This window comes from Magnolia sinica, chromosome 1 (assembly GCF_029962835.1).
Source record: "Magnolia sinica isolate HGM2019 chromosome 1, MsV1, whole genome shotgun sequence".
Taxonomy (NCBI): Eukaryota; Viridiplantae; Streptophyta; class Magnoliopsida; order Magnoliales; family Magnoliaceae; genus Magnolia; species Magnolia sinica.
Window position 1 is genome coordinate 5,498,781 of NC_080573.1, and position 24,701 is coordinate 5,523,481.

At 41.3% G+C, this 24,701-nt stretch overlaps 1 protein-coding gene across 3 annotated transcripts; it reads left to right on the forward strand.

Moving 5' to 3' along the window:
• Positions 1 to 1,319: 1,319 nt before the first annotated feature.
• On the forward strand, positions 1,320 to 24,479 carry LOC131237544 (clathrin interactor EPSIN 1-like). Of its 3 annotated transcripts, none has more exons than XM_058235373.1 (12): positions 1,320 to 1,477; positions 1,602 to 1,680; positions 1,781 to 1,832; positions 6,454 to 6,533; positions 6,673 to 6,751; positions 6,991 to 7,074; positions 7,169 to 7,314; positions 7,404 to 7,694; positions 9,054 to 9,166; positions 10,438 to 10,631; positions 15,153 to 15,513; positions 24,018 to 24,479. In XM_058235373.1, exons 2-12 carry the CDS (start codon positions 1,640 to 1,642, stop codon positions 24,242 to 24,244), a joined length of 1,668 nt encoding a protein of 555 aa, XP_058091356.1. In that variant the 5' UTR covers positions 1,320 to 1,477; positions 1,602 to 1,639; the 3' UTR covers positions 24,245 to 24,479. The 3 variants fall into 3 exon arrangements, with proteins under 3 accessions (XP_058091356.1, XP_058091347.1, XP_058091364.1); XM_058235364.1 differs by having other exon boundaries at positions 1,322 to 1,477; positions 15,129 to 15,513; XM_058235381.1 differs by lacking the exons at positions 1,320 to 1,477; positions 1,602 to 1,680; positions 1,781 to 1,832 and having other exon boundaries at positions 6,463 to 6,533; positions 6,927 to 7,074; positions 15,129 to 15,513.
• Positions 24,480 to 24,701: the final 222 nt, after the last annotated feature.

A 24,701-nucleotide genomic window follows, 5' to 3' on the forward strand; every position in this document is an offset into this window, starting at 1 on the left:
ACGACAAGTATCTGGTCAGGTGTACAGCAGGCGTGTGATACACCAGCCAATCTGCTTCCACACGACACCACCCACACCAGGTATACCTGCCAATATCGCTTCCACCCGCATCCAGCTAGAGACGGACAGTCCTCCGTGCTCAATGGGTCCAACGTGATTTATATACCGTTCATTTTTATTTTTTTTCCATATCATTTTTTAAATATTATAAGAAACGAGGCAGATTTATGGCTTAAGTGAGCCACCGTAAGAAGCAATGTGAATTAGGTACCTATCATTGAAAACTTTTTGAGGCCATAAAAGACTCTGATGAAGCTGATTTTTGTGTTTTTACTTTCATCACTGACTGTGTAACCTAACCTTACAAACATAAGAGGTTAGATGTCAAGTAAGCTTTGCAGCGGACCTCATCAAAGTTTTACCGGTAGTGATTTAATTTCCACTACTTTCTTTGTTGTGGTTGATTTGAGCTTTTAATGTACCTATTTTTTGAAATCACGCTCTAGAATAATACAGAGAAGTGGATAGATGGTGTGGTTCTAACACAAATCATGGTAGGCTTAAAAAAGTGCCACACATTAAAAGTTGATTAGTGTATTATACAAAGAAGAAAATCTCCACCGCAAATGTCAATTTTGGATAATTATTATTATTATTTTTTAAAAAATTCACCAAGTGCATTACGAATAAATTTTCATGATGTCTGTGACAAATCCACTCCGTTTCCTTGTTTTACCACCAAAACACAAGCTCAAGTGTGCCAAACGAATATAAAACACACTTGCCGTTGAAATATTCATAGACTATGACAAATCCAAGCCGTCCATATATTTTCCCGGATCATTTTATGACAGAGGACCACTCTAGAAATGTCTTGGGGCTATCGCGTGGCATATGCTGAGCTTTGGATCTTACTTAGTTTAGGGCGCATACCTTAAAATAAAATGATGGTAATACATATGGATGGGATGGATTTCTCACAAACTACAAGGTTAACCCACGTACTATCAAAAGTAAGGTAGGGAGATTGCCAAGTGCATTAAAATGAGTGCAGTCAGATCAATACTAAAATACATTAACCTATTCATACAAGTACATAACAGCAGACGTTTTATCGTATAAAGCTGAAATTTATAGACGGATTTTGAGAAATAGTTTAAATGACCGAAGTTCTCGGTCCATAGCCGAAAAGGCTGCCGGCCATAGGAAAAATTCCCCAAAATATCGCATACGCAATCGTCTCAGGAGTTAGGCGGCCCAGTGTCCGTCGCCAGCTGAAAATACCGAAAAGCGTCAGGAGGCGTCAAAAATCGATTTCTCTTACTTCCTACACGGCGTCATAGTGCTCCCTCTCTCGTCACTCTCCACCTCGTCCCCACCTCTCTCTCTCTCATCACTATATTGATTGCTCTCTCTCTCTCTCTCTCTCTCTCTCTCTGGATCTGAAATCTGCATCTCCCGATCTGATCCTCCTCAGGTACTCTCAAAATCCCCACATTTCGTTGCAAATCTACTATTTTCTTTTCGATCAAGATCCTAGCTATATTTTCAGATCTGGTAGATCTCTCCTCGACGATTATTAAAACATCTCTCAATTGTAGATTTAGTTTCCGGGTTTCTTCTGCTGGTAATTTCAGCTATGGATTTCATGAAAGTCGTTGATCAAGCGGTCCGAGAAATGTGAGTCTCTGAGAAAGACGTATTTTTCTTAGATTTGTGATTGCGATTGTTTGAACGTCGGAAAATACAGTCTTGATTGGTTTTGGATGCTCTTTTGCAGAAAGAGGGAGGTAAACATGAAAGTCCTCAAGGTTCCCGAGATCGAGCAGAAGGTAGGCGATCTTTTCTTGAAATTTGAAGGCAGCTTGCTGTGGAACTAAATTATTAGCTATGTATGATGAAAATTACATATGTGGATGCATACATATAGTGACGTGTCTGCGTGCGTGCATCCAGGCTATCAATAGCTGGATTTGTGGACCTCTAAAAAAGGCTGGATTTGTGTATCATGTATCTGCCATGCGATCGATGTCTGCTGAGAGCAACTGGTGCAACCAGAAATCATTGGAATGCGATTAAATGGTAAAAGATCTAGCTAATGAGCTAAGATCGATGGCAGCACATGCTGTTCAATGCAACACATGCAAGGGAATGGATATTTTTCTCAAAAGAGAAAGAAAACTTTTATTTGCAAATGACATAATGAGACTGATACAAACCCAAAAGGGGAAGCAAATGGATCAATAAGAAAAGAAAGAGATTGCAAGAAAAGACCCAACAATCCTCTAGCCGAATGCTAGAGATCACGAATGCAAGACTGAGCAAGCTCAACAGTCCTCTAGTCTTGAATTAGAGATCCCCCCAAATACTATAGAGAAAATAAGAAAACTTCATAAAGAGAATTTCATTCAACTTGTCTTATTATTCCATAGGCCTTATTTATAATCAAACCTTACGATTTGTAATAAAAGCTATGAAATCTAAAAATAAGAGAAAATAGGGAAACACCTAAATAATAAAGCATTGTAATTAAGAAAGTGCCTAAATAAGAAGATAAATAAGAACAATCTAAAATTATTCCCTATCTAATAAAAATATATGAAAGAAAGAGGAAATTTCATAGTTTAGAGATTTGAAAGAAAAGCAAAGTAGTGATGGGCTAATAAGGGAATGTGGTCCGTTTCTTGTACACATGTGCGGAGCCTGCACATGTGAGATGTGGGCCTTCTCTTCAAATCTTATCAGTCGGCTTGTGCGGCCATTTGGTTGCATCAGAGACTAAATGACGAAGCGCTGAACAAGTTCTATTTAATTCCTAAAACGAAAGGAATAAAACCCTAATGATAATGGAAGGACTAAAAATACTTTGCTTGCTTATTTTATTGTGGCTTTAAGCGGAGAATCTTGGTCATTACAAGGCTTGAAGGAACACAAACAAAAGCAAATACACTAGTACTTAGGCTAGTAGTAAACTGCGTGCCCAATCCACGTGGTAAGCACATTGGGTTAATGGGCACTTCATCTATGTGTTGGGGCCACCCACCTGATTAGCAAACCTGTGACATATATATATATATATATATATTGAGAAGACATCATCAAAAGTTTTGGAATTATGAAGGCTCAAGAATCTATATGGTGGGCCATGATCAAATCATGATCGGATTTGATCCTGTAGAAGTGTTGTCACATGTGACCTTAGATATCACAAAAGTGTGCTCACCTAATTGCAGTTGCAGGAATCAACTCAATTATGGTGTTTTAAAAAAATAAAATAAAATTCAATAAATGCGACTCAATTATGGTGTTATTTTAATTCAATAAATGGTGATGGCTTCCAAATCTACACCTTGCATGCATGTATATCGGATCTAGACTATCCATATCGCAGGTCTAACTACGAATGGATCATGGCCTTTCAATTGCATTGAGATGAAGTTGGAAAAAAAATTGCATTGAGATGAAGTTCTCAACAATTTGATTTCAAGCCGGCAAAACACCTTTGGGACAAGGTCAACAATTTGATTTCAAGCCAGCAAAACAATTTGATTTCAAGCCGGCAAAACACCTTTCGCTTGGAGGCTGCATCACCCTCATAAAAGCTACCTTGTCTAATCTTCCTTTGTACTTCATGTCACTCTTTAAATGTCCGCTTTCAATGCTCTCAAGAGTCAAGGCTTGAGAAACTGAGACGAGATTTTTTATGACAAGTTGTGGAGGAGAAAAAGAAATTTCATTTGGTTAGTTGGAATGAGGTGTGCAAACCTTATGAAGAGGGAGTAGGCATCAAGGATCTCAAATCCACGAACTTAGCTTTACTCAGGAAATGGCTATGGAGATTCGGAGAGGAAGAGAATGCACTTTGGAAGGTTGTAGTTAAAAGTAAATATGGTTGTTTTGATGGGGAATGGTGGGCTAGGGAGTTGTTGGCTTATAGAGCTTCCAGCATTGTGAAAAGGGGTATCCTCAACAAAGACGGCATTTGTGGGAGGAGTCAGCTTCTCGTTGGGAAATGGTGGTAGAATTTGGTTTGGAAAGATGTTTGGGCTGGGTCTTCTCCATAAAAATAAAATAAAAAATAAAAAAATAAAAACATTCTTAGGATTTATCGCTTGGCCCTGGATCCTTCCATTCTAGTGGCTGACTGCTTCACTCACCATGGCGAGTTGAAGTTGTGGGCCCCCCCTGCAGGTGATTCCTCCGTGATGATGAGGTTGCCAAGTTTGCCGCTCTCCTAGAATGCATCCACCTCTATGATCCTTCTAAAGGTGAATCAGATAGGATGATGTGGATGGCCGATAGTTTTGGCCTTTTGTTGGTGAAGTCTTTTTATTCACTTATACGTGAGAAAGTCTCACAATCCCCCCCCCCCCCCCCCCACAAAAAAGAAGAAGAAGAAGAAGAAGAAGAAGAAAAGAAGAAAAAGAAGAAGAAGTTTGCAGGCTTCGGGTGGCTTGTGGTAACTCATGAGTTAGTTGGATCCTGGTCATTCGGTTGTAGGGCCTGCGTGCTGCCTTAGCCTGCCACATGGGCCTTAAAATCAGCCCACAAATGCATTCTATAACTGCCATAAGTGACCCTGACCCATGCTTAGGCCTGACTTAAATCAGAAAGGTTGTCAGATTGGCCCCTTGCCCTGAAAATAGGCCCAGGCTGGGGTGTGGACCTAAAATTGAGGCATGAACCCAGAAACATGTCAGCCTGACTTGACCGTTATCTGTACACGAGCCTGCATATTGTCTCGGTGCTATGAGGCTGCTGAACTAACTCGAAAAGCATAATGAAACTTCTCTTTCCCTGCCTTTTCACATGAGGATTTGATCACTTCTTGGCAATATAATGTTGCATATGAGGATTTCATCACAACTTCTTGGCTGTATGATGTTGCCTTAAGAATTGTCTGGAAGTGTTCTATTTTTACACCACATTCTTTTTCAGCATCAGTCCCTCTGGTGTCCTCAGAATTCTATACTAAGGAAGTGTGTGATGCAGGAGAAAATTCTCAACAGCAAGGTTTTCAGAGATGCATCAAAATTTAATTTCTCTTGAACTGATCAAAAGTTCTAAATTTACATCCAAAGAAACCATGAATGATCTTAAAAGCCCAAGTCTTGGTAACCAGGAAACGACCCAATTGATGCATGACCAGATTCTTTTATTAGTTGAGCATGCAAAGGACAAGGTATCAGAACCCAGACCAAAAATGTCATCACAATTTACAGCCCACAAACATCAACAATGCACTCATTGTAAGTACTATCTGAAACCATCTTGAGTAGAACTGAATCACATTGAAATTGTTACAGATACACTAAGGCAAATTTTATCTGATAACTTTTTCTAGCTTTGACCACAAATAAGCTTTTCTAGTCACTGGTTCATTGATTGTATAAATTGTTGGCGAGACAACTGTAACTGGTTGATGTAGGACAATTAACCACTTACTCTAAAAGCTCGAACTATTAGAGTATGACAAATTAATCCCTTTATTTCATAACCCAGGCCCCAAATCCATGGGTTAGGTCTCCGGCCGAACCCTCCTCGTGAGCCCCAAGTCCATGGGTTCTGCCTTCTCGTGGGCCCCAAATCCATGGGTTATGCGGGCCACCACCCCAAGTGCCACCCCACTCGAACCCGGTGTGAAAACACTCCCATATTAATCATCCCCGGTGAGGAGTCTCGAACACGAGACCTTCCGCTCTAATACCAATTTGATGCAGGACAATTAACCATTTGCTCTAAAAGCTCGAACCGTTAGAGTATGGTGAATTAATCCATTTATCTTATAGCCCAGGCCCCAAATCCATGGACAAAGTCCTTGGCCGAACCCTCCTTGTGGGCTCCAGGTCCATGGGTTCCGCCCTCTTGTGGGCTCCCCAAATCCATGGGTTCCGCCCTATATGAGCGACCCGCCTCACACAGGCCCCAAATCCATGGGTTATGCGGGCCACCCTCCCCAAATATGCCCCTGCATCCCACAGGCCACCCCACTCGAACCCGGTGTGAAATTGCCCCCGCATTACTGGTCTTCTAGCAAACTCACTAGTCTGATCTTCTTCCATATTCACCACCCCTTTCTCCAACCACACTCCTGATCAAAAGCAAACCATCCCACAAATTTGCCCACCCCAAAGATCCAGACTACAACTTGCTCGCAATCGTCCAACTTTGTTTCTTCTTCAAGCATTACAATGTTCCACATTCACTGTCAAGTCGTTTGTTCTCAGCTTAGGTATTAGATGTGGGTTCATAGACCTTTTCATGAGTTTTTAAGAGTGTTAGATGTGTGGAATGTCATCACTGCTCAAATGTGGTTTCATAATTTGCATTAGTGAAGGTATGGTGAACTTTCATGGGCAGCAAATCTAAAACTTTTGAAGTTTGGTGGTGTTGCACTTGGTTACTTTGTTCTATACTGACTGGCCCATTTGGGGGCATTTTTACATTTGACAGGTTCTTGATGCAACCAGTAATGAACCCTGGGGTCCTCATGGGTCTGCCTTAGCAGAAATTGCACAGGCCACCAAAAAATTGTAATTTCCAACTTCTGTGTTCTTTGAGTTCTATCATGCGCTTAACCATGTAGCTTTACATTCCTCTTGGGTGGCATGACATGCTGCTTATGTTATGAACATGAATTATTGTCATTTTTTTTTTTTTTGTTCTGTTCAGCACTGAATGCCAGATGGTTATGAATGTACTCTGGACAAGATTGACTGATACTGGCCGAAACTGGCGCCATGTTTATAAGGTAAGGCTACTCTTTCGTGCCACTTTCCATGTCTTGCATGTCTATTTTTATCATTATCTTTTATCAGCAACCAAAATTTTTATCAGCAACCAAAATTTTCTTTTATGTGAAAAAAGAATGATATCCATATTTATCAATGCAATGGTCCAGTTCAAAGCTTCTATTCCTTTCTCAGACTTCATTCTTTTCAAGAGTTTATCTCTTGTATATCAACTGTGAGAAACATCTCCCCCTCACAGGCATTGGCTGTAATAGAGTATTTAGTGGCAAATGGATCTGAACGTGCAGTTGATGACATCCTAGAGCACACTTTCCAAATCTCAGTAAGGCTTTTTTTATATTTTGCTAATTGCTGCAGTTTTCAATTCTAGTGACATTGATTGTATTTGTTTTCCTGATTTACTCTTATTTGTGAAGTCAATCTCAGGTTTTGAATATGTTGAGCCTAATGGAAAGGATATGGGAATCAATGTGCGAAAGAAGGTTGAAACCATTTTGGCCCTTTTGAATAGCAAGGATAAAATACAAGAAGTCAGAAACAAAGCTGCTGCAAACCGTGATAAGTGAGCATGTGGAACCCACATTTAGATAGATATTTTATTTGAATTGTCTGTAGTCAATGGATGAGATTCACAGTTGCTGCTCTTTTCAGGTATTTTGGACTGTCCTCAAATGGAATAACTAATAAGTCAAGTTCAGCCTCACATGGTAGTAGCAGTTTCTACCGGGATGACAATTATGGAGGCCTAAGTGGTGCAAGAGAGGGTGAAACATTCAAGGATGGATACAAATCGAGAGACCGATATGGTGATGAAACCGACTGGAATCATGGCGACAGAGATGGCTTCAACAAAGATGGTCATGATAAGTCTCGACCACGAAGCAACCTTAGCAATGAAAGTGAAGGGAGCAACTTGAAGAAGGGATCAACAGGCCACAACAGGTATTTACCCGTGCACTGTTGTTCATGGAGTGTCTTGGTCAATCATCTCGGACATGTTGTGGTTTTCAGATCTTGGATAGAAGTGTGGCAATCCTTTCATGTTTTACCCTTGCCTAAGGATGCTATGCCAAACTGCAATGGAAGCTATTGATGTATTTAATCTAGAACTCTGTGAATATGAAGAGATCTAGAGGTTGTGTTGATTTTGGGTGCTGTGTGAGATAATGTTGCCTGCATGCAATGTTTTAAATATCGTTATCGGGTAATGTATCGCAGCCTTGGGATACGGATACATATCGGTTATCGCATGGGATATATTGGTTATATTGCGTAATGTATCACTGTTGTTGGGGAACATGGGAACATCGGGAAATTGGTTGAATTTTTCATTGAAACTTTAAGGATTGTTGAAAAAGATGTCAATACACACTTAGAAATCAAAACATTACAAAAAAAAAAAAAAAAGTGCACATAATAGGGTTTTCCTTTGTATGGGGTCCTAATACATGCACTGTCCAACCGAACTGATGCAAGTATATTTAAAGTCTAGTCATATAATTTATAAACTGAAGAAGACATGTATGGTAATACAAGCAATACATTCAAAAGCAAAAGAAGAATCACTAGATCAGGTTACATGCATGTTTGATTTTGTGTCTAGATACAAAGATTGGAACTGATTTGCGAGAAATTGAGAAATTTCGATTTTTCTCAATTTTTTGCAACTTGCCCCACTCTCTCAAATTTCAAAATCGCAGCTCCAAATTCATGATTTTTCATAGAAAACATAAAGAATCATAGATTTGTAACAATTTGACAATGATTTAATGTGATTTATAGCACACCAAAAAAAGGATTGAAAATTTTAAAAAAATGCTCATTGGATCGAACAGGTGGGATATATCGGCACTACCTATGCATTTCGTATCGCACATGTGGGATACAAGATATATCGTGGGATATATCGGCAGATATCGTTGATATTTAAAACACTGCCTGCACGTATGAAGTGGAGTTGGTCATAGGAAAAATTTTGCATTAGCCTAGTCTATTGGTGCGCAATATGAGCATGGTAAAATGTGACTTAAGGATGCGTAGTCTATCAGGTATGCTTATCATCAGTTTCTTGAAGCATGAAATCCAGCTGCCCCGTACTACAGGCTGTGAGCATGCATTGGACAGGCAGAACTCACAAGATATTCAATTGTCATACCCAGAGTGAACCAATTGACACGTGGCTTAGCCATGTTCTTGTGCTTGTGTGCTGATTAGCGTTTTTTTTTTTTAATGTTTCTATTTTAACTTGATCAAGGAACACACTATAATGTTTTCCTAATTCCGGTATTTTGCCTGTAATAGGGGTCAAGATGATAACTTTGGTCCTATCCCTTCTTCTCAAACCTCAAGTGCACCCCCAAATGATACTGAGGATGACTTTGATGACTTCGACCCACGGGCATCGTCCACTGCTGGTAAGTGTTCAGCATATATACTATCGTGGAGCAGGGATGTTATCCTCATCTGACTCAAAATTCAGTGCTTTTATGTGCACTTTTCGTTGATCTTCTCTTGTGTCTGTCTATCATCATAGTATATCATCCACGCCTAAGTAAGAATCTTGACAGATGTTATCTTAAAAAAAAAAGAAAAGAATCTTGACAAATGTTTGTTTGAATGAATTTTCTTAAGCTAGCTACCATGCTTATACATACTACTTTTTCACTGAAAAAAAGAGAGAAAAAAATAGAGAACAGTACCTTCTACTGATGATTCTTAGTTATATGAATTTCAATGGATTTCTAAATTAAAGAGATCAAGGACAGGAAGCACAATCTTGAGGTTTAGTAGATAAAAATGGGTAAGGATTTTGCTTTGCCTCAGAAATGGCAAATAGCTGTTTGATTAGTTCACATAGGTAGTGGGACTCACATGTTTGAGAATATGAATGTCCTACCCTTCTTAATTGGCTTGACTACCATGTGACCAATCGAGAGGCAATTTGCCCCTTTTAGTTACTTGTGAGTAGGTATTGACTGGGTTTTCTATTTGCTTGGAACCATCATCACCACCACCACCACCATCATCATCTAAGCCTTATCCCAATTACTTGGGGCTGGCTACATGAATCCTTTTCCTCTATTCCACTCTATAACCTTTAATTAGACCCAGTACTGAAAGACAAGTATCTGGACTCAAGACTTTGAAATCAATCTTTCAATTTTATCCTTCAAAAAATAAAATAAAACAAATCTTTCAGTTTTAGTTCAACTCTCCGAAGCCAATGAAAAGCTCTGCAAATTTTAAAATTATTTGATGCTGCTGAGTTTTATAACTGAAAATTTGACTCAGTGCTTGGGTCTGGCTAGCCTGAGTTATTCAGCCGACTTCTACATCACTAACCAATATTTTGGTTGTCAGTATAAAACAGCCCCCCATTTACCTATTACAATGATTTCAAATTCAACTCTCCTAAGCCAATGAAATGCTCTGCAAATTTAAAAAATATTTGATGCTGCTGAGTTGTAAAGCTGAAATTTTAACTCTGTACTTGGGTCTGGTTAATCTAAGTTAGTAGGCTGAGTTCTATGTCACTAACCAATTTTTTGATTTTAGGTATAAACGCACTTTTACCAATTACAATGATTTGATGTATCTATTGAACAAGATTTGTATGCACCATCTTAATCAAGAAAGTCCAAAAATATTATCCGCTCTAAGTTGTTTGATTGAGCTGATTTGACAGGATCAACTGCTGGAAGATCTAACCAAGTCAATCTATTTGGTGAAAGTTTGATTGGTGACCTCATGGATGCTCCTGTTCCAACCAAAAATACTACCACAAACAGCAATGCCTCGACCGATGTCGATCTGTTTGCAGATGCAACTTTTGTGTCGGCCTCACCTAATGTAGAAGCACACTCTGGTTCTCATACTCAGGTTATTTTCCTTATCACACTTGTCTTAGAGTTCATATAGTGATGTTAGTTCCCCTCTGCATAAAAGAGACCTTTAGCGTGTCATGATGCAGTGTTTGTGTTCTTATCTTCTCTAGCTATTCAGGGGATTAATATTTCTAAGGTCCGTCATATGAAAACCATAAACAAAAAAAGCACAGGCAAAGCACCAATAACCAGCCAATTTCAGCTGTCATGTGGATAGTGTTGTCAAAGTGAGGAAGTGCTGTTGTCCTTTCAGGAACTTACTGCAATACCCAGCATTTGATTAACATCAAATTCAAGAATCTAGGAGTGCTTTCTGGAGGCCCAAAAAAGGGCTGTCAATGGGTACTTGGGTCCTTTTATTCCGAAGTATTAGATCAGATTTAATTGGATCTGGATCCAGATCTCAGTCTGAACTACTAATTAGGCTGCATTCATGACCAACAAGTCATGTCCAACTAGGCATCTAGTCAGGTCAGGCACCCATCAGCTAATGGAATATATTATTTTTTCCCCTTTGTTTCATTCTAGATTTAATTATACTTTATTATTTAAAACCTTATGGAAAATGAGCCCACATCCGGACCCAAACCTGAATCTGGACCTGATTCTAGACTCGAGTTCGTATCAAAACCACATTCCAATTCCTAATTTATGCTCACAAAACTAGACTAGACAGGGCTTTATGTTTTTTTTCTTTTTCAAGGCAGAGAATTATATTAAATAAAATGGGAAAAAAAGAATACTAGCGAAGAACCAGAAAAAGAAAAAGAAAAAAAAACGCAGAAAAGAAACAACCCCTAACCAGGGGCCCAATCCCTGAGAAGTCCTATCAACTGCTGGCTGAACAGACCGAGAAGAGTTTCTGAACCAACAGCCATTTCTCACTCCCCAAATGGTCCACAGACCAGCAAGTAGAGCCATCTTCCACTTGCCTTTTGCGGAACTAACAGGGATGCCATCGTGCCAAGCTAGAAACAGACCTTCCACTGTGCACGGCATCACCCAGGGAATAGAAAAGAAATTCAGAATACCATCCCACAGGTTCCAAGCAAATGGGTAGAGAATGAAAATTGTGATTAACTGATTCAGCGTCTTTCATACAGAGTAGACAGACATTCGGGGGAACATTCTCCTCTGGCGCAAGTTGTCGACAGTCGTCACTGTATTCTTTCCGACAAGCCAAGCAAAGGCAGCTATTATGGCGGAGCTCCATACATCCAGATGTGGCCTGTGAAACCGAAACTAACAAAGGAAGAATTCTGGTGACCAATACAGAGATTTCACCGAGAAAGCTACTGATTGGTCTTTCAGCCAAACCAGAGAGTCAGCCGCACCTGGAGAAGGCGAAATACCCTCTAAATGCTGCAGAAGCAGAATAAATTCTGCTTCTTCATTCTCGTCCAGGATCCGGCTGCAGGGGGGAAACCCAGACACTGTGAGCTCCATTGCCAGAAAAACAGCTTGCAACCGAGATGTTATCGGTGGGGCAGAGGGATGTTAAGGAAATCAGCATGCAGCGGATGGTCCCCAACCCATATTTCATCCCAAAAGCTGCTTCTATCACCACTGCCCAGGGAGAAACTGATTCCCTCCCAGACCTTGTGTTCCATCTGGGGCACCGATTTCCATAAGGATGATGCTCTATACAGAGAAGACAATCTAATTTTCTCCAGCCAAAGGATGATATCTTGTACTTGCCTTTGATAATGGTTCTCCACAGGTTGGTTTCTTTGTTACTGAAGCTCCAAATCCATATGCCTACTGAGGCTTCGTTCATGGCATCCAGTGGTCTGATTCCAGCACCACCTTCCTTGTAAGGTTTACTAGGAAGGTGGAATTTTCTATTGGAAGTTGCTCGCTACCAAAAGAAGTCTCTTCTCAGCTTTTCTAGATAGGGCCTTATGTTATACCAGAATCCATGCAAAGCCGGTTGATGTAGGATGCATGTGTGGATGTCGTGTTTCATAGGAGATTATTCAAAGGACAACTCAAAGCATACAGGTTATGGGCCAAGCCCACTAAACAATAATTTCAGCAAAACAGTTCACTAAACAGTAATTTCAGCAAGCACCCCCACATGCACACGTTCATATAAAGATTAAATCGCGGGATGTCAAGGTTGTCAGAACAACCCCTTAGCACCGAATATCAACAAAATACTCACGGGCAGATTCATACACACATAGAATTTACCATACTCATTCACCACATAAACTATGTTTAGAAGAGATGAAGATCATGTGGGATATGGGGTGGGATAAATCTGTAATTTGAGAATTGAGGGTTGTGGGAGGAAATTGGGAGAGGGTCTAGGGTAGGTTTTATGTGGGAGGCAGGGACATAGGGTGTCGAGGTTTTGGGCGCAATGGATTGAAGGATTTAGGCTAGATAGGATCAAAGAGGTGTTTTTAAAGGAGTAGAAGGAGAAAGAAAGACCATACCTTGCAGAAGATAAACACGTGAGCAAGTCGCACGCCCACAAAAAGATGGAATCTCACCACCTTGCTCCAAGTCTCATGGAGGGTACTTCCAAGTCGCATGGAAGAAAGAAAAGCCTCTCTTTAGAAAACAAACGTGTACTCTTTATTACCCCTAGGGTTGGACGTTTCCCCCGCTTAAATAGAGTTTTACATTAAAAGTAAAATGACCAACATGCCCCTTTTTAAAATCTAGCAAAGTAAGGGCTCATTAAGAAATCCAAACCAACCAAAATGTGCAGAAAAATAACAAAACATAAATGGACACTAAAAACTTAAAAAGGACTGGATCACATGGTGGGCCACCATGTGATCGGACGCGATCCAATGGTCGGATCTCAACCAAAACTCTCAAAAACTATCCTGGCACTCCAAATAATGCAGCCCATGTGCATCTCCCTAGTTTGAGGCCTTCATGATGCTCATCCTATGCACATGGGGTCTTCAAAGTGACCCATGAGCCAGGCCCAAGTAGTGATCACCCAGATAAAGTGTGGGCTGGGTTGGGCCAGGGCCTAAGGCTCTCCTATGGCGACGCTGGTATACTCTGATGTCCCCATCACCGGTTATGTACCTCATATATGTTACCTGTATCTAAACCCTACAGGGCATTCAGTTCCCATAGTTAGGGCTAGAATCTGGATATGGTACACTAGTATCTAACCCAAATACAACCCATTGACAGCCCTACCAAATAAGTTGTTGGAATTTTGCATGAGCTCAGTTTGGAGTGTGGATGTTTTATAAGCTCCTTTTCACAGCTTCTCCAATAGAATTGGATTGGTTAACCCGATTCATTTCATTTCAAGCGGTTTATGGAAACTTTGAAAAAAAAATTGGCACCCCTTTTAGCATGATTTCCTTCAGGAAATGGATGTTTTGGAGAAACCAGACATTCACCTTTCAGATTCAAGAAGCCCTTTAGCTTGCTCATCGAATGCTTCTGCACACTGGATAGATCCATCCCACACTGGATAGATCCATCCAGTGGGAATGGAGACTGATCCACTTAAATTGGTTTTACTTTGGCTTGTTTACTTTATGAGAGATCATTGAATTAATCATGCAAAAATCGGAGAAAATTTTGCCATCTGTTGATGGTCTGAGGGTGGATCATTATACATCCAGGACAGGATGTGCATTTTCTTTCCCTCTGCTTGTCCTCATATTTCCAAGTGATAATTTTATTATTTATCCGTACTTGCATTTTCTATTAGAAAATCATGAATGTTTTCATCAAGGTACTTGATTTTCTTTTTCTTTGAGGATGTTGCTTCTAGGTTTCTGTGACATGAATCATAGATTTTGGCTAATTTAGGGTCCATTTAATCTCTTGCCATTTTCTGAATAAAAGAATGAAGGTGTTTTTGGCTTGACCCTTCAGGAAAAAAAAAAAGGTGTTCTCAGCTTGCTGTTTTGTGTCGTATTTCTTACGTATCTTTTGTCACTTGCAAATCATCTTAGCCTTTCTCACAGAAATTTGGGGTTGGCTTTTCGATGGTAGATAGGCAAAAGTTTTACGATTGGCTGCCCACCAGACATCAACCTTCGTTTCTTATCTGGGCTCTTGGGACAGACCATTACAAGCTTACATTGACACAGCCCATGTACGAAAACAGTCTCACCCCATATTGAACCCCAGTCCTGAGTTGGAAGCAAAGTGAGGTCATGGAGGGGCACTTGCTAAGCCAAACCTCTATGCGTGAAGCACCCACAAACATGAAAGGGCATACTTGAGTAGTAGGCTGGTAAAAAAAATCGGCAAACCCTCTCATGCCTGATTGTCAACACAACTTACATGCCAACATGGCCCTACACACCTTAGCACAATTCTTACACACCACCCAAAAAGTGGACGTTGCGGGCAGTTGATGTTCTAGAGCACGCAGTGCAAGATGAACCTGCGTGGTTATTCATTTTGGAGAAATAGCAGGGATTTGGTCATCTTTTTATTCAAGTTAAAAAAAACTTAATGCTTTCCTCAATGCGAAAATTTCTTCTTGCCCTTTCTGCAGGCTAATGTTGATCTCTTTGCTCAGTCTGCCTTTCCTGCTGCATCGTCTTCAACAATGGACTTTTTTGCTGCACCAGATTCTACCTTGCCAACTGAAACTAAGCCACCTAAGCCTGAGCCCACAAACCCCAACAACATTGATCCATTTGCTGCAATGCCTCTCAACAATTTTGAAGGATCCGACCTCTTTGGTGACTTCACTTCTCATACCGGCCCAGTGTCCACAGAACCACCACAAAATTCTGCCAATGAAGGCCTCAGCATCTCAAATCAGAACATCTCAACACAGTCTAAGACCCCAGCCAAGAAGGATACTTTCCAGGTCAAGTCTGGGATATGGGCAGATTCGCTGAGTCGTGGATTGATCGATCTAAATATAACTGCTCGTAAGTTGATCTACTTCATCATTGAATTATTGCATCACATTACTTTCCTCTATCACCATATGGAATTGTTTGCGTTGTTCATTAAAAATGGTTGATTTTGTCGAATTTGGATCTAACCAACAAATCTCCCTAAATTTTGGTTGTTAGAGAAGTTACCCTTCTAAGTATCCGAACCTTGTGATTACACGCACTAACTGTTTTGCATGCATTAGGCACAATGCTTTGGGGAGAGTGGAACTTGATAGATGCATTGATGGAATTCTTAATTGTGCATAAGAACATGGAATTATCAGAAGGCTTTTACCCTACTAATGGGAAGCACTCAGCTAATGGAAAATGGTCCTGAGAACATCTGAACATTTTCTCTGTACTTTCACAAGGAAAAAATGGAAATAGAAATCCTTAAAGAGTAGTAATCCGACATGGATACTATATCAGACATGCTGATCAAATGTCAAAACATTTACTTGGCCCTTTTGGACCATCCAAAACATTGGAAGCCCTTGCTATTATGAAAATTGTTTGGCTGCCTTTCCACTAAAACCAGAACTAAATTTCACATTGAACACTTCCTCTTGATTTGAACAGACAGTGGAAGAATTGACACATGCTACCTGTCTTGTCCACATACTCAAGCTATAACTGTAAACAAAATGGTATGTTATCATACTTTAAAATGCAAATTAATCATGTTGTGTATGTCTATTTTTCAAAGTATCGTTGCTGTTGCCAAGCTTCTCTCTGAAGGTTACTAGTTCCCAATTGTGATCTACAAATATCCAAGCGTTCATTGTGCGAGCCACTGTAGCTACATACTGGTCATGGAGATGGGAGGATGGATATTCAGCTTGTATCTCTAAGCCTAGCAACTTTGGATTTGAAATGCAGGTGGCAAAGTGCAGTGGCACCTCTAGGCTGTTGCTAGAGCATGCAAGTCGACACATGATTCATGTTCAGGGAGTCGGGAATCGGTGCCTATGAGCTGGCCCCATGTGCAATGTACTAGACAGCTGTTTGGTTTGAGGCAGAATGTTGACCGTTTGGGTGATTAGGGCAAAAGGAAAAGGCCATTGTTTGGCCTGGGTCATCACATTGCTATTTTTATGCCTTGCTTCTTTTTATTGAAGATTCCCTCTCTCTCTTATTGAACCAATGTTTTACTTGATCATCCTCGTCAGTGTGCCGCCATCATCATCTTCAACATTGCCATCATCATAACCATCTTCTTCATCGTCATTGTCATCTTCGTTGCCTTCTTCTTCATCATCGTTGTCGTCATCTTCATTGCCTTCTACATCATCGTCGTTGTCATCTTTATCATAGGCTTATCCCAGCTGTTAGGAGCTGCGTTATGAATCCTATCTTGCCAATATTCCTAAGGGCCAGCTTGGACACACTTGTGCAAAAAGGGGGTTTCCACAAAAGAGGGTTTCAAGTCTATTTTTCTGGTAAACATGATGAAAACCAATTGGTTTGGTTCTTGTCGAGTCGGCATTTTAGTGTCAAATTTGTCGACCAGGATGGTGAAATATGGGTTTTCGAAGTGCATCCTGGTCGATCTCCAAATAAGCAACATACAAGTTTTATTGAAAGAAAAAAAGGAAGAGAAATAACTCTGCGTAAAGGCAATGGAGAGCGATCTCTAATTACCAAAGATGGCTTAAGAACACAATCTTTAGCAGGAGCATCTGCCAATGAATTTGCCTCTTTGGAATTGGAAGCAATACTAAAACGGTAAGGATAAGCTGCAACCCTCACCAAGATTCTTTTAACCAAAAATGATCACTTCCATGGAGCCTTACTTGAGGTGGATGCAAGAAACGACACTCCTTGACTCTCCTACCACCATGAGATCTCTTGAAAAGAAATACCGAACCCGCTTAATCCCCCTTACATCAGCCTCCAACTCTGATGCTCTATTTGAGTCATTCTCGATTAGGCAGTTTCATAGAAATCGATCCTAAAACAAAGCTTGGAGAGGAGATGGGGGTTATCAGAGTTAGGGTGCGAAGGAAAAAGGGGAAGATACTTCCACCCTTCATACATGTTATGGCTGAGGGAAGAAAGCTCCTTCTCCCGATCCAACAAGAAAGGAAAGATGATCTAATCTCTCGTTGGGGTGACATTTGGAGGTCCAAAGGGTTTGAGTCACCGACGGGTGCAGATAGAGAAGATAGAGTTGAAGATGAAGGTGCACGTCTTCCATGCTCTGGAGGAGCACACTCCCTGTGTGTATCAGAGGGTTTGTGTACTACTGGAGCACCAATCCATTCGACAGCCACGTGTCGCGATCTAGAAGGGAGTAGCACATTTGCGAACGGTATAGATATCATCGAGCCACTACAAAGATTATCACCTTATTCGATCGACATGTGTTCGAAGCAGAAGAAAGATATCCTAGCCCTAAGTACACGAATGGCGGAGATGATCCCACGTACGTCAACCGGTTACGGGATTCGAAACGATCGTCAAAACATTGGGGTAGATGGTGAGCCTGGTAGCCTTGTAGGGACGCGTGTCAGCTATCGGGAGGATAGACAGGATCGGGAGCATACGAGCCAGGTGGCTTGGAAGGCACAAACTTCAAAATGCCGGAAGGTTCGAGAGGATCAAATTTCGAAACGTAGGCTCGGATCCTTGGTGTCGGCTCGGGAGGTGAAAAGCAGGCTCAATACGCGATTCGGGTTTGACGTGGAAGCTTCGGACGTTGCAGACACACTTCCCAATATTCAGAGAAATGATGGTACTAAAACGTCGAGGTTCGAGATGGAGACACATGTCTGCGACTTTAATGGTTCGAAATATCATCGCAAGATTTCCTTACCCTTTCTATCTCCGTAGAGAAGGGACCCTACCGACTACAATCGATCCAACCAACCGAGCGAAACATTCACCAATATCATGGTAGGTGATGATCTTTCAAAGTGTGGTAGAGACTTCCACTCCTGGTTTTTGGCATGTGAGATCTCCCCCGCATGCCTGTCACCATTATCCTCGTCCTTTACAGAGGGTCTTTCAGATAGAGGTCTCATTACCCTCTTCTAGGAAGATAATGGAGATTAAATCACAGAAGTAGAACCCCTTCAAATCAAAGTGGGTACAGTCTCAGAAGATATGGGAAGATCTCAACTGGTTAGGACGGATTTTGAAGAACATAGGGCGGAGCTGGTTAACATCATCCAAAAGAAAAAATGGATCAGGGATGTGATGGGTCACGTGGGAAGGGCCATAGGATTATCTTTCGACGACTATCCAGAGGACTTTGTAGCCCTATTTCACTGCATAAAAGCCCGTAGGCGATCACTAATGGCTTCGAGAATTCCAAAAAGGTCCTCCACCAAGCCGATCAACAAGAGGAAGCCTCATAGTATGCAAACGACCCCCAGTTCGTCCAACGGAGTTCGTCGGAATTGCGTCAAAGGAGGATCTCCGAGCAGATCAGTTTCCTAAATGAAGATTATTTCCTGGAATGTTAAAGGGGTGGGATCCAAACATAAAAGAAGGATCATCAATGATATTTGCTGGAGAAGAAAATTAGATGTCATCTGCCTTTAGGAAACCAAGGTCCAGAATTTCACTGATTCTCTGTTAAATACGCTCTGGAAGGAAAAAGATGCGAAGTGGGTCGCTTTAAATGCTATCGGTAATGCTAGAGGAATATTGGTGGCGTGGAAATCTTCATCTTGGTCTCTTCTCCAAACCTGGAATGGAACATTTTCAGTATCGATTGTTCTTAAAGAAATTGCCTCTGATATCACTTGTCTTATTACAACAATTTATGGCCCAAACCAGGAGGACAAAAGGAAAGCATTCTAGGAAGAATTGAATGATGCCAGGCTCAAATTCAGTGGCCCGTGGTGCATAGGGGGTGACTTCAATGTTACGAGATATGCGGCAAATAAATCTAGTGGGGGCAGAGTTACTTCTTCCATGCGCTCTTTCTCACAATGGATCAACGATCAAGAATTGGTGGACCTCCCGCTATCAGGTTACAGATACACATGGTTGAATGGTAGGGCAACTCTGATTCTTGCTAGGTTGGATCGTTTCCTCATCTCGGTTGAGTGGGCCTAAGCCTTTCCTATGGTCTCCCAATCTCTCTTGCCAAGAGCCACCTCAGACCACAGCCCGTTGGTCCTAGATGCTGGGTACGAAAATTGGGGGCCAAAGCTATTCAGATTCGAGATTTGTTGGTTGAAGATCGAAGGTTTTCAGATTATGATCAGGGATTGGTGGACATGGTTCAATGTCGAAGGGTTTGCGGGATACAGGCTATGTACAAAGCTGAGAATGCTCAAGGAGAAGATCAAGGGGTGGAAAAGCAATGAGCTAAGGAAAAGGGAATCGGAAACTTCCCAAATTCTGGCTAAGTTGTAGTCGATTGATTGCATTGCTGAAGATTCTCGGATGTCAGCAGAAACCCGCCTTAGAAGAATTCAGCTTACTCAAAGCTACTCAGCTAGTGTGCTTGAGGATGAAGTCTCTTGGAGACAAAAATCGCGGACTAAAGGAATCAAAGAAGGAGACAAAAAATACTAAGTTCTTTCACAGTATCGCCAGTGCTCGGGCTAGAAGCAGCAGAATCAACAGTCTTTTGGTAAATGGGGTTCGCACAGAGGATAAGCACATTATCTCGGAAGAGGTAGTTCGGTTTTATTCTGATCTCCTCCACAACGAAGGTTGGCATCGTCCCAAGTTAGACTTTGGCCAGTTCGATCGTATCTCTGAAGTGGAAGCCAGGGGCCTTGAAGCGCAGTTCTTGCCTGAAGAAGTCAAGGGGGCAGTGGATGCCCTGGGAGGTGACAAGGCTCCCGGTCTTGATGGATTCCCGATCACTTTCTTTCAAACATTTTGGGAAGTGATAAAGGAAGATGTAATGGCCTTTTTTTCAGAGTTTCGTGCCAGAGGTCGATTATCCACAACTCTAGGGGCATCCTTCATTGTTCTTATTCCTAAGATTTCGGGGGCAGATTCGTTGAAGGATTTTAGGCCGATCAGTCTTTTGGGCAGTTCATATAAGATTCTGGCTAAAGTCTTGGTATCACGATTGAGAGGGGTTCTAGGTAACATTATATCAGATAACCAAAGCGATTTCATCCCGGGAAGGCAAATCATTGATAGTGCTCTTATCGCCTATGAATGTTTGGACTCGAGTCATAGATCGGGATCTAAGGGTCTTCTTTGCAAGCTATATATAGAGAAAGCATATGATCATGTAGATTGGGACTTTCTCCAATACATGATGCATCGGATGGGTTTCGGGTCCAAGTGGAATGGATGGATTAGAGAATGCTTACGGTCTGCCTTCTTCTCGATCCTTCTCAATGGATCCCCGAAAGGCTTCTTTAGCAGTTCGAGAGGCCTTCGGCAAGGAGATCCGTTGTCTCCGTTTTTATTCCTTATCGTCGGGGAAGCTCTATCCAGAGTGTTGAGAAAAGGTCAAGAAGAATGTATTATTAGCGGCTTCAGAGTAAAAAGTATGAACAATTTCATATCCCACATCCAGTTCGCAGACGACACTCTCCTTTTCCGTGAGGCAGATTTTGATAAAATCAACAACATGCAAACCATCATCAGATGTTTTGAGGCTACTTTAGGCCTTAAAGTCAATTTGGAAAAATCAAAGATGCTTGGAGTGAACATGAAGGAGGATGAGCTTCAACAGTTTGCCGAATTCTTTGAATGCTCCATGGGAAATTTTCCGAACACCTTTGTTGGCCTCCCCCTCTATATAGGCAAGCCCCCTAAGCTCTTATGAGACAAAGTTATTGACAGGTTCGAAAGGTATTTACCTAGATGGAAATGCAGATATCTATCGCTTGGTGGTCGGCTCACGTTGATAAAATCAGCGCTATCGAATCTGCCCTCGTATTTCATGTCGCTCTTCAAATGCCCGGCCTCGATTCTGGCTACTCTAGAGAGATTGAGAAGAGATTTTCTATGGCATGGGAAAGAGGAGAAGAAAAAATTCCACCTTGTTCAATAAAAGGTGTGCAAACATGTTTAATTAGGAGCAGGGGTCAAAGATCTAAAACAAATGAACCGGGCCCTACTAGGAAAATGGACCTGGAGGTTGGGCAGAAAATGGGACTCTTTGGAACACGTTAATCAAGTGCAAATATGGTAGTTCAGCAGGAGGATGGTGGACCAAAGACTCCTCAGCCTATCGAGCCTCTTCTCTTTGGAAAGATGTCTTATCTGTCAAAAAAAGAGGTCCTTAAAGGAATCGGATTTCTTGTTGGGAAGGGAGAGCACATTCGGTTCTGGGAAGACATTTGGGTGGGACAAGTGGCCCTAAAAGACAGTTTTCCTAATATATTTTGTCTTGCCCCAAATCGATTCACTTCAGTAGTCGACTGTTACTCCATTAGCGGGGACAGAAGAATATGTGGCTCTTCTGGGGTGCATCAGCAATTGTAATGTAGATCAGTCCGGAGAAGACAGGTTAGTTTCGAGTTTCGACAATTTGGGAAAGTTCTCCACCACGTCCTTATACAGTTCTCTCTGTAGTATTCCTTCCCCCTCGGTAGACTCAATGACACATCACGTGTGGAAGTACAGAGTCCCCCCAAAGATAGTAGTTTTCGGGTGGTTGGTGGGTAAGAAGAAGGTCCTGACAGTAGATGACTAAAGAAAAAAGGTGAATGATAATCACAAATGTCTGCCTGTGTTGCTTGGCTAACGGCTAACGAAGAATCGGTAGATCACCTATTCATTCCCTGCCCCTTCTTCAAGCGGGTTTGGATGGCAACCTTACAGTTGTTCGGTGACCTTCCCTTGGAAAGGAAAAGACTATAGTATGGAGAATGACCCTCTTGGCCATTTGGTGGGCAATATCTCTTATACGTAGGGCTGAAAGTTGGGCGGGTTCAACCCGACCGACCCTTGACCGACCCGACATTGGGTTGGGCTTGGGCAGGATGTATCGGGTTTGGTCTCGGGCTCGGGCCATACAAACGCCAACCTGATAAAACTTGGGTTGGCTCGGGTTGAGGTCTTGGGTTGCCCGACCCAACCCGAACCCGATCAATATACAAGTTCCTTATAAGTTAATTATAATTGAGGGCGGATCATCCGTGTTAAAGGCACAAGAAATCCTAATGCCGTTGGGTTTCATTGGTCCACATCATTTCCAATGACTCAATCTGACAAGATACACCGGATTTCTCTCTTCCAAATAGATTGCTCGATACACAATATGACTTTAAAGGAGTAGTTGTCCTATATTTTAGCTTGTTTGTTTAGAAAAAAAAAATTTACGATAAATAACTACATATATAATTAATAAAATTATAGGTATAAAAAATAAAATTTGTATTGAAAATATAGTAGACTAATGTAATAATGAAAATATTAGCATATATCTACCTGACCAACCCAGCCAACCCGACCGAACCCGATTGGGTTGGGCTCGGGTTGAGAATTCCCAACTTGAGGTTGGGTTGGGTTCGGTTAGGGTTGAGGTATAGGAACCTTGAGTTGGGCTAGGGTTGAGCACCAACCCGACCCAACCTGCCCGACTTTCAGCCCTACTAATACGTCAGGGTCTGTCCGGTGCAGAGTCCAGCATTATATAGTAGAGTGGGCCTCTATCTGTGTTAACTTAGATGGTTGTAATTTGTTTTCTTTAGAAGGGTGATCACCCCGCTACTGCAGCGGTCTGATCTCCTCCCTTCTGTTTGTGTTTTTTTCCTTTTCTCTTTTTAATAAAGAATTTGTTATCTCTCCAAAAAAAAAAAAGAGAGAGAGAGAAGCACAATGTTGCCTCCTAATTGCGCAACACTCTACTCAACACTCCATAGGCAAATTTCCATTTCATCGACCCAGCTCCGGTTCAAAATAAGTTTGTTTGAAACATCATTTTGAATTATAGAACCATCGAAACGAACCAAATTGCTTTGATGAATCTCATTCCTATTAATTTAACTAATGACCTGCCTCTTTAACTTTTCCTAAAACCATCGAAAAATATGACTCACAATGGAAATTGCCAATTTGGTTAATCAAGTTGTGGATATTCAACTTGGACTCATCACAATTATTCCCCAATTTAAGTTACTTGATTTCTCGCAATGACATGCTTCCCCAAAATAAGTAGATAAACTAGGGGCCTGTTTTGGCATACCTCAGAATGAAGTTCAGAGAGACACCCTCCCATGTGCATCTTGGGGAAGTGGAGCCTCTTTCTGCAATGCTCTAAACATGGATGGCATGATGATCTAGATGCTACCGTCCATGAAATGTGCCCTCATATGAGAATCTGGTGATAATGTGCAGGACTTTTTATCATATCATTCTCATTATGGAATTCCGGCACTTTGTCCATTGCCTTCTGGAGAAGACCCAAACAGGCTGTAGTTTTGAAATCAATGGGGGAGTGATGTTTTGTCTGTAACCTAGAAACCCATGATTTTTCTTTCATGGAAATGGTAGCATAGACTTCTGTAGTTCTACTGAGAAAGCTTCTTCTTTTTTTGGGTCTTTGCTTTGAATTCAATGCGCAGCCAAGAAGACATCTCTAGCAGAAATTGGTATCGTCGGCGGGCTGAGTGATGGGACAGATGAGAAGGAAAAGGGCCCATCAACTTCGATATACAGGGGGAGAGCCATGGGCGTTGGATCAGGTATTGGTAGATCAGGGTTTACACCGCCACCAGCAGGAGGAATGGGAATGGGAGGAGATGTGAGCTTCTCAAAACTAGGCCAATATCAGTTTGGAAGCTTCAAATGATTTCTTTTATATATATTTTTTCACAGTCAATTGATTCGGGGTTGTTAAAATCCCTCGAGTGTTTGGTGAGTTCCATGTTATTGTTCTAATATACATTATGCTGGGTTTTGATTACTGTCAAAGGAAGTGCTCGTCTCATCGTCAAATTTTCAATAAAGATGGAAATACTCCTGTGAAGTCTATGAGAAACATACCCTATATATTTTTCTATTTTTAGTAAATCCCAGTTGGTTTCCCCCTTTTTTCATGGGAGTTATTTGACAGTGGCTGTGAATGACCATCGATACACGTGCACTTGGAAATTGTAAAATGTGGCATGCATCAACTCGAATTAAACTGATTAAATTGTGGATCCCACTGTCATGGAGCCATATTACCAAAATCAGATTAGTTGAACAATCTTAAACTCTTATCTATGGACATTTGTTTGTGGAAAGAAAACCTTATAGATATTTTT

Coding starts and splice junctions, on each gene's coding strand:
- LOC131237544 (XM_058235364.1), top strand. CDS start 1,640: ATGGATTTCATGAAAGTCGTTGATCAAGCGGTCCGAGAAAT. Junction 7,315..7,403: donor GCTGCTGCAAACCGTGATAA/GTGAGCATGTGG, acceptor TGCTCTTTTCAG/GTATTTTGGACTGTCCTCAA. Junction 9,167..10,437: donor ACGGGCATCGTCCACTGCTG/GTAAGTGTTCAG, acceptor CTGATTTGACAG/GATCAACTGCTGGAAGATCT.